Genomic DNA, 16,477 nt, shown 5'->3' on the forward strand with positions numbered 1-16,477 from the left:
GAGAGAGGAGAGAGAGAGAGAGAGAGGAGAGTAGGAAAAAGAGAGAGGAGACTGAGAGAGATAGGAAGCGAGAGAGAGAGAGAAGGAGAGAGAGAGAGAGAGAGAGAGAGAGAGAGATGTGACTTTTGATGCTCTTCATTAGAACATCTCCACTTACTAAAATAATATTAACACACACACCCTTGTGAAAACCTAGAGGCAGATAGAGTTTGAGTCTCCTGTAGAGTAGAACATTTCAAATATTGTCTGAACAGGTTAGTACCACAGGCCTCCAGTTCTATGTGAGTGTTCTGTAGGGTATTTGTGGATAGAAGGAGAGAGAAAGAAAGTAAAAGAGCACTTTGTCACAGGCTGCTAGATTTGTAATAATGTATTTGTGGAGACAAAGGCTGTGTGAGAAAGACAGAGCGACAGACAGACCGCCAGAGCGACAGACAGACAGCTCATACCTCCTTCAGACTGATATTGCCTGTGTAGATGATATTGGAGCCGTCTCTCCTAAAGTGGGCGTTGTCCTTTGTCTCTGAGCACAAAGGCGATGTCTGCAGGAATGTTCTCTGGGGTCTCGTCCCCCTCCTTAGGGAAGGTGATCTTGGTGCCCTCCTTCCATCCCCTCTTTATCACGATGTTCAGGATCTTGTCCTCCGTACAGCTGCTCCTGCCATCAGGGTTCAGCCTCCTCCTGGTGATCTTCATCCGCTTGGTGCAACCATGGAAGATCTCCTCCAGAGACACCTTCAGCTCGTGGACGACCGGGGGGTCCTGCTGCCTCCTGGACCCCCCCAAACGCTCTGACTGCACCCCCCTCCTCCTGCCCCCGCCATGGCCAGGGAAGCCGTTGACCCCCCCGGGGAAGCCGAAGTGTGTGAAAGAGGCGAAGGGGTCTTCCTCATCCAAGTCTGTTTCCATGTCATGGTCGTTGGGGACCTTGGAGTGGACGCCGTTGGAGCGGTTGTGGTGGTTGCGGTGCGGTCCGAAGAACATATCGAAGGGGTTGGACCCGCCGAAAAAGGAGGCGAAGGTGGCATGGGGGTCCCCATGGAAGGTGTAGTGGTACGACCCACCAGGAACCCCAGACTGACCACTACTGCCCCCCCGCCTTCAGACCTGACCGAGAGGGAGAGAGAGAGAAGGCTGTGAGTACACACACTCACACACATACCTGTAGCCTAATTCCCCTTCCGTAGAGAAAGGAGAGAGTTAAATCATTTTAGAGATTTGTTTACAGCAGGTAGGAGGGAGTTTGAGGAGCGGAGGCCCTGGAGGCATGAGTAGCAGTCAGAGCGAACTCATGTGGGTGAGAGAGTTCCCACAGGATCCGGTGGGGGTGGGGGGGGGGGGGGGGGGGGGGGGGGTCTAGCAAGAGCCTTGCTGCTACAGAAACAGAGAAGACTACCCACAGCTAAACACACACACACATACACACCACCTCACTGCTATTCTTATCTCTGCCTCCGCATGGATTCAGGCCTATCTGAGAGACGCAAACACACTGTGGAAAGACCTGGTCAGACAGAAGAGAACACACAGTCAGACTGTCAGAGGGTGGAGGTGGAAGGGTGAGGTAGGGGGGGTAGCTAAATAAAGAAAGGAGTCTGCTCAGTGTTCTCTCTCTCTCTCTCTCTCACACACACACACACACACACACACACACACACAACGATAAATTACTTCATGACAATTATATAATCACACCGACAACACTCTCAGAATGCTGAGCACCCTCTCTTTCTCTTACCCTCCTCTCCTAGCTGGTCATAGATGACCCTCTTCTTGGGGTCACTCAGAACTTCGTAGGCCTCAGCGATCTCTTTGAACTTGTCCTCTGCATTTGCGTCTGTGTTCTTGTCTGGGTGGAACCTCAGTGCCATGCGGCGATATGCCTTCTTGATCTCCTCCTCGTTAGAACCCTTAGGGATACCCAGCGTCTTATAGTAGTCCTTCCCCATGACAACGACCTTTCTGTGACCCCCAACACACACCCTGGCACTCTGGAGGTAGAGGGAGAGAAAGGTTACTGGGTTAGGCATACTTCTGGGCCTGAAAAAACGGATCCACACAGCCTGGCTCTCTGGTGAGGCACACACACGCACACACAAACACGAGTATTCTAAACACACATGTGAGTATTCTAATGAATCTTGAAGTCTTTACTCCATCACAGATGATGTGTGGAACTTGCTATGGTAATGCAGTAAGGTGTTGCCATGGCAGTGTAGTAAAAGCTCAAAGTTAGTGAATGTGAGGAACTCCCTACCATCTGGCACCTCACTATCTGCTACACACACACACACACACACACACACACACATGCTATCAGTAGTCTTATAAAACCGCAGTCCTGTTAGCCTAAATATGACACTATGCGTCTGTCATTGTAGGCTACAGTCTGCCCTGCGAGCTATTTTATAGCTGGATAAACTACAACAGATGGTAGGCTATTTATATGGCCTATGTATGGTTGTTATTTAGGTTTTCCTGTAAATATCTTCATCACTGTGAATCTCTACGGTAGAAAATGAGACAAAGAAACAGCACCTGTCATCCATTATAGAGCCGATCTGCGCTGCACCGAATTTCGCTGTCGTTGTTCCGCCAGGTAGGCTAATTGTAGACTATTACCGGCAAATATGTCAAGAGACAACAACGCCTCTCAGTGTGAGAATCGAACCTATCGATTGACCAATGCAGAAACCGGAGTGGTGCAACACCAGCTATTCCACAGGCTTCAATGATAGCGGTGGAAACTGACAGTGAGCGGTGCGGAGAGAACACATAAGAATAGAAGGATGAAATTAAACGTTTCCTACCCGTTATAATTTTCAGTAGAAAAATCGGCAGATCAGATGAACATATCCCCGTCCCTCTCTTCTCTCCCGCCCTGGTATCCCTCTCGGGTCTTTATTGTGTGACGTCAGAGTTCAACTGCTCACCGGTTCCGAAATAGTTGGTGACAGAACAACGCTCTGACGTCAATTAGGCGAATAAAACCAAAACCCATGCCATTCAATCAGTGACTCAAAATCACATAGTTATGCGGTGTGGTTCTGGTTAAATTAAATAGACCTTCAACACTTATTTCCACTTACGATGTTAAACGTCTGAGGAGAAATACAGCGTAGGCCGACAGCAACAACCCAATTCCTGTCCTGGCCATAAGCTGAAATAGCCTAGGCCATATCTACTTCGAGTTAGTCTAGTAAATTAGTCCGTAGCCGGTGTGTTTTCGTAGCGTCTTACCGTATGCTAGTGACTGTCTCTGGACTTCACCAACTGTCCCTCGCCGCTCCTCCGCACGACAGCTGATTTGCGGGTCGAACTCTGCCAGTTCAAAGCGCAGCGCGCTTTGTTCCAATTCACTCCGAGCGGATGGGAAAATACAGCCTGACTGTCTAGATCATTTGTTGCGCTGATTGAAGCGTTTATCAAATTAACTTCACCCGAGTAAATTTATCCATTCCATTTAATCATTGATCCACTAAGTGAGATGTTGGTTTACTTGACTTCCATTCCTGGGAGGAGATAAATAGTCTGAAGTTTAGGATTAGTCTACATCATGGCTCTGCTTCACTCTGAGAGAGCTGGGATTCTACTCTAAAAGAAAACAGAGACATATTAGGAGTCTGTCTGACTGTCTGTCTGACTGTCTGTCTGTGTGAGAGAGAGAGTGTGATAGCAGAGCCCTAGGCAGATTTACCCAATGCCCGTGGATGGTACTCCAGGCTGAGGCGGTGTGTGTTTGTGTGTATGCCCGTGGATGGTACTCCAGGCTGAGCTGTGATATAAACAGAGTTGGTACATGTGATCACTGGCAGTCAGGGACTAGAACCTTCCCGCACACGCGCACGCAGGCAGGCAGACAGACAGAGAAGCCTGAGGAATGAGTCAGTCTCTCTCACTCAGCACAGAGACCAGGGGTACATTTCAATAGTCTTAAGTGGCTGCCTCTCCTTGTGTCCTTTCCTTAATTGACAAATCTTACATAAATCTTACATCACTTCCATTCATCCAATGTTGTCAGTTCAGTACAAATAAAGAGGAGAGGCCATTTTAGACTGCTGAGACGCAGCCTGTGTCTCCTTCCCAATATTCTGCTCTATACGTACTGTATTTCTATCTGTCCACATGTCTACCTCTTCTCCTCTTCCTTTCCCCTCTTTCAAGAGGATGTGTTATGTCATCAGAGAGTTATGCTGTAAGAATCTTTTCTGTGACATTTTTACTGTTAAGGACGTTAACTGACATTAACTGCCTGCTCAGTACAGCACAATTAAAAAAGGAGTTGATTATAGTTTTCATTCCTACATTATGCAATTTCCAAGAAAAGGCACTGTTCAGAAGCCTGTAAGCAGTAAATGTACCTCCAAGAGACATAAGAGAGCGCAGAACCATTAGGGTGTGGGGGAGGATTGAAGAGGTAGAGATGCAGGCATGTCACTCAATGTAGACAGAGAGGGAAGGGGATAGATAGAGGCTAAGGGGGAATTGTAGAGAGCGAGAGAGAGACAGAGAGAGACAGAGAGAGACAGAGAGACAGAGAGACAGAGACAGAGAGAAAGTAGAGGAAGAGAGCGAGAAAGTTGGCCCAGGTTTAGTCTGGCTATAGCTTGAGTCATCCCTTTCTCTTCAGTAGTGAGGAGGTGTGAAAGAAACGAGTGACTTAGTGGAGAAGAGCAGCTCTCGTGGGAGGAGTCTGTCTGATAAACCGTGCACATGCACGCAGCATGTACAGTGCCTTCGGAAAGTATTCAGACCCCTTGACTTTTTCCACATTTTGTTACGTTACAGCCTCATTCTAAAATGGATTGAATTGTTGTTTTTTTCTCTCGTCAATCTACACACAATACCCCATAATCACAAAGCAAAAACAGGTTTTTAGAAATGTTTGCTAATTTATTAAAAATAAAAAACTGAAATATCACATTTACATAAGTATACAGACCCTTCACTCAGTACTTTGTTGAAGCACCTTTGGCAGCGATTAAAGCCTCGAGTCTTCTTGGGTATGAAGCTACAAGCTTGGCACACCTGTATTTAGGGAGTTTCTCCCATTTTTCTCTGCAGATCCTCTCAAGCTCTGTCAAGTTGGATGGGGAGCGTTGCTGCATAGCTTTTTTTCAGGTCTCTAAGAGATTTTCGATCGGGTTCAAGTCCGGGCTCTGGCTGGGTTGTCCCGAAGCCACTCCTGCATTGTCTTGGCTTTGTGCTTAGGGTCGTTGTCCTGTTGGAAGGTGAACCTTCGCCCCCAGTCTGAGGTCCTGAGTGCTCTGGAGCAGGTTTTCATCCAGGATCTCGCTGTACTTTGCTCTGTTAATTTTTCCCTCGATCTTCACAAGTCTCCCAGTCCCTGCCGCTGAAAAACATCCCCACAGCAAGATGCTGCCACCACCAAGAGATAGTGCCAGATTTCCTCCAGATGTGATGCTTGGCATTCAGGCCAAAGAGAATCTTGTTTCTCATGTCAAATCAATTGAATTTACCACAGGTGGACTCCAATCAAGTTGTAGCAACATCTCAAGGATGATCAATGGAAACAGGAGGAACCTGACCTCAATTTTGAGTCTCATAGCAAAGGGTCTGAATATTTAAGGTAAATAAATAAGGTATTTCTGTTTTAAATGTGCAAACATTTCTAAAAACCTGTTTTCACTTTGTCATTATGGAGTATTGTGTATAAAAAAATATGTAGTACATTTTAGAATAAGGCTGTAACGTAACAAAATGTGGAAAAAGTCAAAGGGTCTGAATAGTTTCTGAAGGCACTGTACACTGGTGTCAGGTGTAAGGGCACATACCATACAGTACAGTTTTTTTTCTGTTGACATTTCCTGAGCCATCCCCTGTGGCAAGCTGGGGATATCCTTGTCTCATCGCGCACCAGCGACTCCTGTGGCGTGCCGGGCGCAGTGCACGCTAACCAAGGTTGCCAGGTGCATGGTGCTTCCTCCGACACATTGGTGCGGCTGGCTTCCGGGTTGGATGCGCGCTGTGTTAAGAAGCAGTGAGGCTTGGTTGGGTTGTGTATCGGAGGACGCATGCCTTCAACCTTCGTCTATCCCGAGCCCGTACGGGATTTGTAGCGATGAGACAAGGTAGTAGCTACTAAAACAATTGGATACCACGAAATTGGGGAGAAAAAGCGGTAAAAATTTTAATTAAAAAATACAAAATAAAAAAGTGAGTGCGAGTGCAATAGGGTAATTTGCATTGATTTAATTGAATAAACATGATTAATCCTATAAAGGGATTAATACACAGGGTAACATTTCTGTGAGTGTAATATTTCTGTGAGTGTAATATTTCTGTGATTGTACACAGGAAGGCTCTAGACACTACATGTACTGACTGCTGACCCAATGTTCGTTTCCATGACAACAGAAGGAGCTGCCAACAGCGGAGCCCTCTGAGTGCTCTCTGTCTGTCTCAGCCTAGTCCTCTGTCTGTCTCAGCCTGGTCCTCTCTCATCCTGGTCCTTTGTCTATCTCATTCTGGTCCGCTGTCTGTCTCAGCCTGGTCTCTGTCTCAGCCTTGTCCTGCGTGTGTGAGAGGTGGTGAGCGTGTGTCCCAGCAGAACGGGTAACAGAACCTGTCACAAAGTCTCACACGTAGATCTACTAGCAACCAATTCCATGAGCAACAGCATTTAAGAAGAGCTCCTCCTTAAATTGCACATGTTTGTAAAAAATGTGTATTATATGTTTACAGTTGAATTATCTTGGTGCATTTCTGTGTTCTGGCCATTTAGAGGACTTGGAAGATACTTTTCTTTCATGGAAATAGTTTGGAGATTTTGAGAGATTGATCGACTTGGTCTTCCGGTGCTGACTCATCAAGACTCATCTGCGGTGCTGAATCATCAGACAACACAGGATAGGGGAACTATAAACCCAACATGGACAACAACAAGAATTAGGACATAGATAAACAAACACAAAACCAATAAAGGGAGAAAGAGGAAGGATTTCTGAGGAATTTCTGAAAGATAGTTCAGGCCTTGATAGCGAAACAAGCTTTCAGACGAAAAAACAAACAATCAAAGTAGCACTTGGAAAGGAGGTGGGAACATTCTGAACATTGAGAGAGTATCTTCATTTATGTGCAATGTGTTGTTTCGTTGAAAAACACATTTCATATTTTTACTTGTATTCTTCATAAAAGTGCATTGTTTAAAAAGTGAATGTATCTATAGGTGCATTATTGAAATAAGTGCTTTCATCAAGAAGCACAAGCACATCATTCTAGAGTAGAGTGAATTGTTTAATGAGGTCACAATGGAGATGAAAAGGAATGCATTCTCTAAGCATTGTTTCAGAGACCTTGCCATCACATATCTTGAAAATGTTTACAAGTGAGTCAGGAAAAAATTAATTGCTAAGAGAATCCCCAGAGACTCTGCGGGCAGACTTAATTCTAAAATCAGATGATCCTAATGCTTGGCACACAGCTCTCCACAAGAACAATAATGAACTTAAAATGTCAGGAAACAGAACAATGAGGCAACTGTACATTGATTCCACCCCCAAATCTAACATGCATTTTTATAATAACGCCACTGTGATGGTTCAAGGTTCGGAGGCCAGTCTCAATCAATTTGTCCACAACTTCGACCAATAAAACCTCTTGTTGCTGAACTTAAAACCTCTCCATTGTCACTACCTACAACAGCCTCCACTCCCTCTGTGCCCCAATATGTAGTCCCCAGTGTCCCTCCCTCGCCTGCAGCAGACACAGCCCTGAGTAAGCCTCTCTCACACGGGACACCTGCAGTACCACAGAATATTATAGAGGAGGAGACCAGCCTGGTGCATCAGCATAGGGAGGAGATCAGCCTGGTGCGTCAGCATAGGGAGGAGATCAGCCTGGTGCGTCAGCATAGGGACGAGATCAGCCTGGTGCGTCAGCATAGGGAGGAGATCAGCCTGGTGCGTCAGCATAGGGAGGAGATCAGCCTGGTGCGTCAGCATAGGGAGGAGATCAGCCTGGTGCGTCAGCATAGGGACGAGATCAGCCTGGTGCGTCAGCATAGGGAGGAGATCAGCCTGGTGCGTCAGCATAGGGATGAGATCAGCCTGGTGCGTTAGCATAGGGATGAGATCAGCCTGGTGCGTTAGCATAGGGATGAGATCAGCCTGGTGCGTCAGCATAGGGACAGGATCAGCCTGGTGCGTTAGCATAGGGATGAGATCAGCCTGGTGCGTCAGCATAGGGACAGGATCAGCCTGGTGCGTCAGCATAGGGACGAGATCAGCCTGGTGCGTCAGCATAGGGACGAGATCAGCCTGGTGCGTCAGCATAGGGATGAGATCAGCCTGGTGCGTCAGCATAGGGACGAGATCAGCCTGGTGCGTCAGCATAGGGACGAGATCAGCCTGGTGCGTCAACATAGGGACGAGATCAGCCTGGTGCGTCAGCATAGGGACGAGATCAGCCTGGTGCGTCAGCATAGGGACGAGATCAGTCTGGTGCGTCAGCATAGGGACGAGATCAGCCTGGTGCGTCAGTATAGGGATGAGATCAGCCTGGTGCGTCAGCATAGGGAGGAGATCAGCCTGGTGCGTCAGCATAGGGAGGAGATCAGCCTGGTGCGTCAGCATAGGGAGGAGATCAGCCTGGTGCGTCAGCATAGGGAGGAGATCAGCCTGGTGCGTCAGCATAGGGAGGAGATCAGCCTGGTGCGTCAGCATAGGGAGGAGATCAGCCTGGTGCGTCAGTATAGGGAGGAGATCAGCCTGGTGCGTCAGCATAGGGAGGAGATCAGCCTGGTGCGTCAGCATAGGGATGAGATCAGCCTGGTGCGTCAGTATAGGGAGGAGATCAGCCTGGTGCGTCAGTATAGGGATGAGATCAGCCTGGTGCGTCAGCATAGGGAGGAGATCAGCCTGGTGCGTCAGCATAGGGAGGAGATCAGCCTGGTGCGTCAGCATAGGGACGAGATCAGCCTGGTGCGTCAGCATAGGGAGGAGATCAGCCTGGTGCGTCAGCATAGGGATGAGATCAGCCTGGTGCGTTAGCATAGGGATGAGATCAGCCTGGTGCGTTAGCATAGGGATGAGATCAGCCTGGTGCGTCAGCATAGGGACAGGATCAGCCTGGTGCGTTAGCATAGGGATGAGATCAGCCTGGTGCGTCAGCATAGGGACAGGATCAGCCTGGTGCGTCAGCATAGGGACGAGATCAGCCTGGTGCGTCAGCATAGGGACGAGATCAGCCTGGTGCGTCAGCATAGGGATGAGATCAGCCTGGTGCGTCAGCATAGGGACGAGATCAGCCTGGTGCGTCAGCATAGGGACGAGATCAGCCTGGTGCGTCAACATAGGGACGAGATCAGCCTGGTGCGTCAGCATAGGGACGAGATCAGCCTGGTGCGTCAGCATAGGGACGAGATCAGTCTGGTGCGTCAATATAGGGATGAGATCAGCCTGGTGCGTCAGCATAGGGATGAGATCAGCCTGGTGCGCCAGCATAGGGACGAGATCAGCCTGGTGCGTCAGTATAGGGATGAGATCAGCCTGGTGCATCAATATAGGGATGAGATCAGCCTGGTGCGTCATCATAGGGATGAGATCAGCCTGGTCCGTCAGCATAGGGACGAGATCCAGGAGCTGCAGTGTGCAATGAAAAATGTTGAGGAGGACAACCGGGTTCTCAGGATGGAAGTGTGTAGACTTAGAGAGGAACTGTCCAGCACAGTCAACACCAGCCACATGTACGACCTGCAGAAGGAGCTACATGAGCTAAGGCAGGCCACCACCAGCCACCACCATCCACTCTACAAAGAGTCCCACAAAAACCCAGGACCAAGCCAACAGCTGAATCAGAACCAACCAACCAACCCAACCAATCAATGCACAAACCCAGCTGACACCCTCCATCCCCATCTCACGGCCTGTAATTACTCCCATCACTCCTGACATACTCCACAAATCTGATGAGAAACCAGACATTATATTAACGATGGACTCCAATGGAAAGTTTATATTAAACTTTTCCCAAATAAATAAAAAGGTGGCAAAATGATGGTGCCCCACAACAGAGAGAGGTATGGATCTCTTGACTGTGGCCCAGCTTGTCTCCCCATCATTCACACAGGGACCAATGACCTGTGTGCACAACAGGAGAGAGTGGCCACATCACTAAGAGGAGTGATTGACAGGTCCTCCACCATCTTCCCCATCGCGAATATTGTAATATCTACCTTGCTCCAGAGGAGAGATTTCTACCATAGGAGGTTGGTGGCACTTTAATTGGGGAGGATGGGCTTATGGTAATGGCTGGGCGGAATGGGTGGAATGGTATCAAATACAAACACATGGTTTAATGCCATTCCATTTCTTCCTGGCCATTATTATGAGCCCTCCTCCCCTCAGCAGCCTCCTGTGATTTCCACCTTGCCACCATTGAAGGTAAATGCCAGCCTCTCTCGGGGGACTGTGTGCTATGGCCTAACGTACACCTGGCCCACCATCCCACCCTCAGCTTGGACTGTCTTTATGACAATGTACACCTGTACAAAGAGGCAGTCCCCATCTTCTCCAGGACCTTAAAGGATGTTGCTCTGGGTGGCCAGTCCACCTCACCCCACAGGAGCAACAGAACAGCCACAAACTCCCTGAGACAAATCAGATGCTCCATTAGACATGCATCCAGTGGTGCCTCACAGAGACTGGAGAACAGCCAGCAACACTTCCCCCCACACCACCATCTACCACTTCTCTCCCAGGAACTGCATGCAGACACACTGAGCTATGACCAAGTCATACGCAGTCAAAGACGCAGAGTCTGGAGCATCGCCGGCCACACTGCCCTCCACACCACCCTCTTCAATTCTCCCTACAACCTCCTTCCCATGTTACCAGACCAGGCCCGCCTCAGCACAGCTCTACCAGACCAGGCCCGCCTCAGCACAGCTCTACCAGACCAGGCCCGCCTCAGCACAGCTATACCAGACCAGGCCCGCCTCAGCACAGCTCTACCAGACCAGGCCCGCCTCAGCACAGCTCTACCAGACCAGGCCCGCCTCAGCACAGCTCTACCAGACCAGGCCCGCCTCAGCACAGCTCTACCAGACCAGGCCCACCTCAGCACAGCTCTACCAGACCAGGCCCGCCTCAGCACAGCTCTACCAGACCAGGCCCGCCTCAGCACTGCTCCACCAGACCAGGCCCGCCTCAGCACAGCTCTACCATGTTACCAGACCAGGCCCGCCTCAGCACAGCTCTACCAGACCAGGCCCACCTCAGCACAGCTCTACCAGACCAGGCCCGCCTCAGCACAGCTCTACCAGACAAGGCCCACCTCAGCCCAGCTCTACACAGCACAGACTTCTACCCTAGGGTCTGGCAAAACACTGTTGAGGTTATTGCACCACATGATGCAGTCCACACCATGTATCATTCACATCATCAGCCCTTGTTTGCTGAGAGTTTGGAGCTTCGCCAGCCACACTGCCCTCCACACCACCCTCTTCAATTCTCCCTACAACCTCCTTCCCATGTTACCAGACCAGGCCCGCCTCAGCACAGCTCTACCAGACCAGGCCCGCCTCAGCACAGCTCTACCAGACCAGGCCCGCCTCAGCACAGCTATACCAGACCAGGCCCGCCTCAGCACAGCTCTACCAGACCAGGCCCGCCTCAGCACAGCTCTACCAGACCAGGCCCGCCTCAGCACAGCTCTACCAGACCAGGCCCGCCTCAGCACAGCTCTACCAGACCAGGCCCACCTCAGCACAGCTCTACCAGACCAGGCCCGCCTCAGCACAGCTCTACCAGACCAGGCCCGCCTCAGCACTGCTCCACCAGACCAGGCCCGCCTCAGCACAGCTCTACCATGTTACCAGACCAGGCCCGCCTCAGCACAGCTCTACCAGACCAGGCCCACCTCAGCACAGCTCTACCAGACCAGGCCCGCCTCAGCACAGCTCTACCAGACAAGGCCCACCTCAGCCCAGCTCTACACAGCACAGACTTCTACCCTAGGGTCTGGCAAAACACTGTTGAGGTTATTGCACCACATGATGCAGTCCACACCATGTATCATTCACATCATCAGCCCTTGTTTGCTGAGAGTTTGGAGCTTCGCCAGCCACACTGCCCTCCACACCACATTCCTCAATTCCCCCCACACCCTCCCTCCCAGGCTAGTTTTGGTTACCCTCCCTACTCCCATCCCCAGGGCAGGCCTGGGACACTCCTGCCCCCCATGTCAGCCCCAACCCTGCAACAGGAGCTAGAATAGAGCATTGGCAGCCACTCCGGCCGGGTGGACTGAGCTCTGCCAACACTGCACTCCCAGTTCCTGCCCCAGCCCCTGCAACGAGCGACTTGAGAGAGGTCTGTCAAATGCTCAGTCTGCTCTGCTCTCACGTGGTTGGCCAGGGATCTTGGCAAAGTCTCAGCTCACTCAACAAATAAGTGCAGATGACCCTATGCCTGTTAGCTCTTATGAGCTGAATACCCCTCTGACTTTAAATCTCTCAGGGTGCTTGGGCTAATGCATCTAATGCGCGAAACATGAATAAAAAAATGGACACAATTGCCATTTGGGGACAGGACTCATGTCCTGACATTCTGGCTCTCTGAAACATGGTTAAATGGTTCTGTCGCTGACAAAGACAAAATTATTAATGTATTTAGATGTGACATATTACAGAAAGGGAGAGGAGTGGCCATACACTGTATGTAAAATTACATTTCATAGAGTCCCAATCTTTAAATATTTCTGTTACCAAGAAATTTGAGCTCCTTGTACTGTAGATGTGTCCATAAACCAGAATACATATGTATTTGTTGCTGGGATTTCCCGCCCCCTTGCTGTCATGGCGGATGCTATTTGTGCTATATCTGAGTGTTTAACACTTTTTCTGTCCTCGGAGTTGGTCATTTTAGAGGATTTGACCTCAGATCAATTTAAGAGTATATGCATTTGAACGTGACTCAATTGATCTCAAAACCCACATGGCTACATTTTTTAAAATCCTGTTAACTCATTAATTGATTTAATTCTGACTATTAATCCCCATAAATATTTGGCTCGTGGAGTATTTGCATATGATCTCAGTGATCATTGTCCCATAGAACAGTATGTATTAGAGATATGAAACAACAAAAATACAAAAAATACTAATCCTCATTTAATTAAGATCTCCTCAAAGGTTTACATGACATGTTCTACTCTGATATTGCCACCATCTCCAGTGTTCCTGAACCTGAGTTGGCTCTAGAAAATGCATCATACATGTTTATTCCTCTGGCAGATAAAACACACCCCTTTTAAACAATTCAGAGTCAAAGATAGATCTAACCCTTGGTTTTCATCTGACCTCACTCAAATGAGAAATCAAGCCTGGGCCAAAGCAAGGACAACTGACTCTGTAGTGGACTGGCAATCTTTCAGACAATTAAAAAACAGGTGTACTATCTGGATAAAGAGAGCAAAAAAAAAAGGTATTTTTTTCATCTCTAACTCTGCTGATGATCCTTCTAAATGTTGGAAAACAGTAAATGCGCTGAAGCGTACAAATTCCTCTTCTTCCTTGCCTAAGGGAAAGGGGGATACCTAAGTCAGTTGTACAACTGAATGCATTCAACTGAAATGTGTCTTCCGCATTTAACCCAACCCCTCTGAAATCATAACTGAGAAGAATGGGATAAGTGATGCTTTGAATCATTATTTTATCTCGGTAGGCTTTTTATTTAAGAGAAACTGTGGTTTAATAAACTTTTTATTTTATTTTTTAAATATAACCTTTATTTAACTAGGCAAGTCAGTTAAGAACACATTCTTATTTACAATGATGGCCTATACTGACCAAACCAGGACAACACTGGGCCAATTGTGCACCGCCCTATGGGACTCCCAATCACGGCCGGTTGTGATACAGCCTGGAATCGAACCAGGAATCGAACAATTTTTTTCTGCAGCTCTCTGCCCCCCTTATTGCTGAATCATTAACCAATATTATTAACCTGATGATTATATCTGCTACTATCTCTAAAGTTTGGAAGGTGGCCCACGTACTGCCCCTTCATAAAGGTGGAGACCCTTGTGACTTAAATAATTATCGCCCTATTTCTAAACTTTCTTGCCGATCTAAAATATTACAATCCTTGATTAATTCTCAGCTAACATCTTGCTTATCTTTGAAATGTATTCTAAATGTACATCAGTCAGGATTTAGTCCAGGTCATAGCACTATCTCTGCTGCATCCCTAGTTATAGAAGTTAAACTGTATGGATAAGAGCAACATTGTGTTCATTTCTCTTCATTGACCTGTCAAATGCTTTTGATACTGTTGATCACTCACTGCTAATTTAGAGGCTTTCCTCACTGGTTAAAAAAATGACTTGACAGATAGAACACAGTGTGTATCTACTGATGGTGTTGAACCAGGTTTCCTGGATATTCATAAGGTGTTCCGCAGGGGTCGATTCTGGGTCCCGTACTTTTTACTGTTTACATTACTTTTTACTGTTTACATTAACAATGTGGACTTAACAATATGGACATATTAACTAATAATAACTAATAAATCTAATGTTAAGGAAGTCTTGTGATTTTGCTTGCCTGAGGTAGAGTATCTCATGATAAACTGCAGACCACACAATTTACCAAGAGAGTTTTCATCTATATTTTTCGTAGCTGTCTATTTACCACCACAAACCGATGCTGGTACTAAGACCGCACTCAATGAGAGGTATAAGGCCATAATCAAACAGGAAAAAGCTCATCCAGATGCGGCGTTCCTAATGGCCGGAGATTTTAATGGAGGGAAACTTAATTTCGTTTTACCTCATTTCTACCAGCATGTAAAATGTGCAACCAGAGGGAAAAAAACTCTAAACCACCTTTACTCCACACACAGAGATGCGTACAAAGCTCTCCTCGCCCTCCATTTGGCAGATCTGACCATAATTCTATCTTCCTAACTCCTTCTTACAAGCAAAAATTAAAGCAGGAAGCACCAGTGACTCAGTCAATAAAGAAGTGGTCAGATGACGCAGATGCTAAGCTACAGGACTGTTTTGCTAGCACAGACTGGAATATGTTCTGGGATTCTTCCGATGACATTGAGGAGTACACCACATCAGTCACTGGCTTCATCAATAAGTGCATATATGATATCTTCCCCACAGCGACCGTACGTACATACCTCAACCAGAAGCCATGGATTACAGGCAACATCCACACTGAGCTAATGAGTAGAGCTGCCACTTTCAAGGAGCTGGACTCTAACCTGGATGCTTATAAGAAATCCCGCTATACCCTCCGACAAACCATCAAAAAGGCAAAATGTCAATACAGGACTAAGATTGAATCGTACTGCACCGGCTCCGACGCTTATCGGATGTGGCAGGGCTTGCAAACTATTACAGACTACAAAGGAAAGCACAGCCGCGAGCTGCCCAGTGACACGAGCCAACCAGATGAGATAAATTCCTTTTATGCACGCTTCAAGGCTAGCAACACTGAAACATGCATGAGAGTATCAGCTGTTCCGGACGACTGTGTGATCATGCTCTCCATAGCCGATGTGTGTAAGACCTTAAAACAGGTCAACATTCACAAGGCCGAGGGCCAGACGGATTACCAGGACGTGTACTCCGAGCATGCGCTGACCAACGGGCAAGTGTCTTCACTGACATTTTCAAACTACAGTCTGTAATACCAACATGTTTCAAGCAGACCACCATAGTCCCTGTGCCAAAGAACACGAAGGTAACCTGCCTAAATGACTACCAACCCGTAGCACTCACAGCTGTAGCCATGAAGTGTTTTGAAAGGCTGGTCATGGCTCACATCAACACTATTATCCCAGAAACCCTAGACCCACCCCAATTTCCATTCAACCCTAACAGATCCACAGATGATGCAATCTCTATTGCACTCCACACTGCCCTTTCCCACCTGGACAATAGGAACACCTATGTGAGAATGCTATTCATTGACTACAGCTCAGCGTTCAACACCACAGTGCCCTCAAAGCTCATCACTAAGCTAAGGACCCTGGGACTAAACACCTCCCTCTACAACTGGGTCCTGGACTTCCTGACGGGCCGCCCCCAGGTGGTAAGTGTAGGTAACAACACATCTGCCACGCTGATCCTCAACACGGGTGGCCCCTCAGTCGTGCGTGCTCCAACACCATCATTAAGTTTCCCGACGACAAGACAGTGTTAGGCCTGATCACCGAAAACGATGAGACAGCCTATAGGGAGGAGGTCAGAGACCTGGCTGTGTGGTGCCACGATAACAACCTCTCCCTTAACGTGATCAAGACAAAGGAGATGATTGTAGACTACAGCAAAAGGAGGATCGAGGCCGCCCCCATTCTCATCGACAGGGCTGTAGTGGAGCAGGTTGAGAGCTTCAAGTTCCTTGGTATCCACATCACCAACAAACTATCATGGTCCAAGCACACCAAGGCAGTCGTGAAGAGGGCACGAAAAAGCCTATTCCCCCTCAAGAGACTGAAAA

The 16,477-nt window shown here is 48.0% G+C and overlaps 1 protein-coding gene across 1 annotated transcript in view; it reads right to left on the minus strand.

Annotated features, from left to right (window-relative positions):
- Positions 1-3,754, minus strand: part of LOC109880893 (dnaJ homolog subfamily B member 5-like) — an 8,865-nt gene extending 5,111 nt beyond the window's left edge. Inside the window, 4 exon segments of the mRNA XM_031804470.1 lie at positions 450-518; positions 520-1,099; positions 1,723-1,991; positions 3,241-3,754. Of these exon segments, the coding sequence (XP_031660330.1) occupies positions 450-518; positions 520-1,099; positions 1,723-1,949 (876 nt within the window). The 5' untranslated portion in view covers positions 1,950-1,991; positions 3,241-3,754.
- Between the last annotated feature and the right edge of the window lie 12,723 nt (positions 3,755-16,477).

Source organism: Oncorhynchus kisutch, linkage group LG3 (assembly GCF_002021735.2).
Source record: "Oncorhynchus kisutch isolate 150728-3 linkage group LG3, Okis_V2, whole genome shotgun sequence".
Taxonomy (NCBI): domain Eukaryota; kingdom Metazoa; phylum Chordata; class Actinopteri; order Salmoniformes; family Salmonidae; genus Oncorhynchus; species Oncorhynchus kisutch.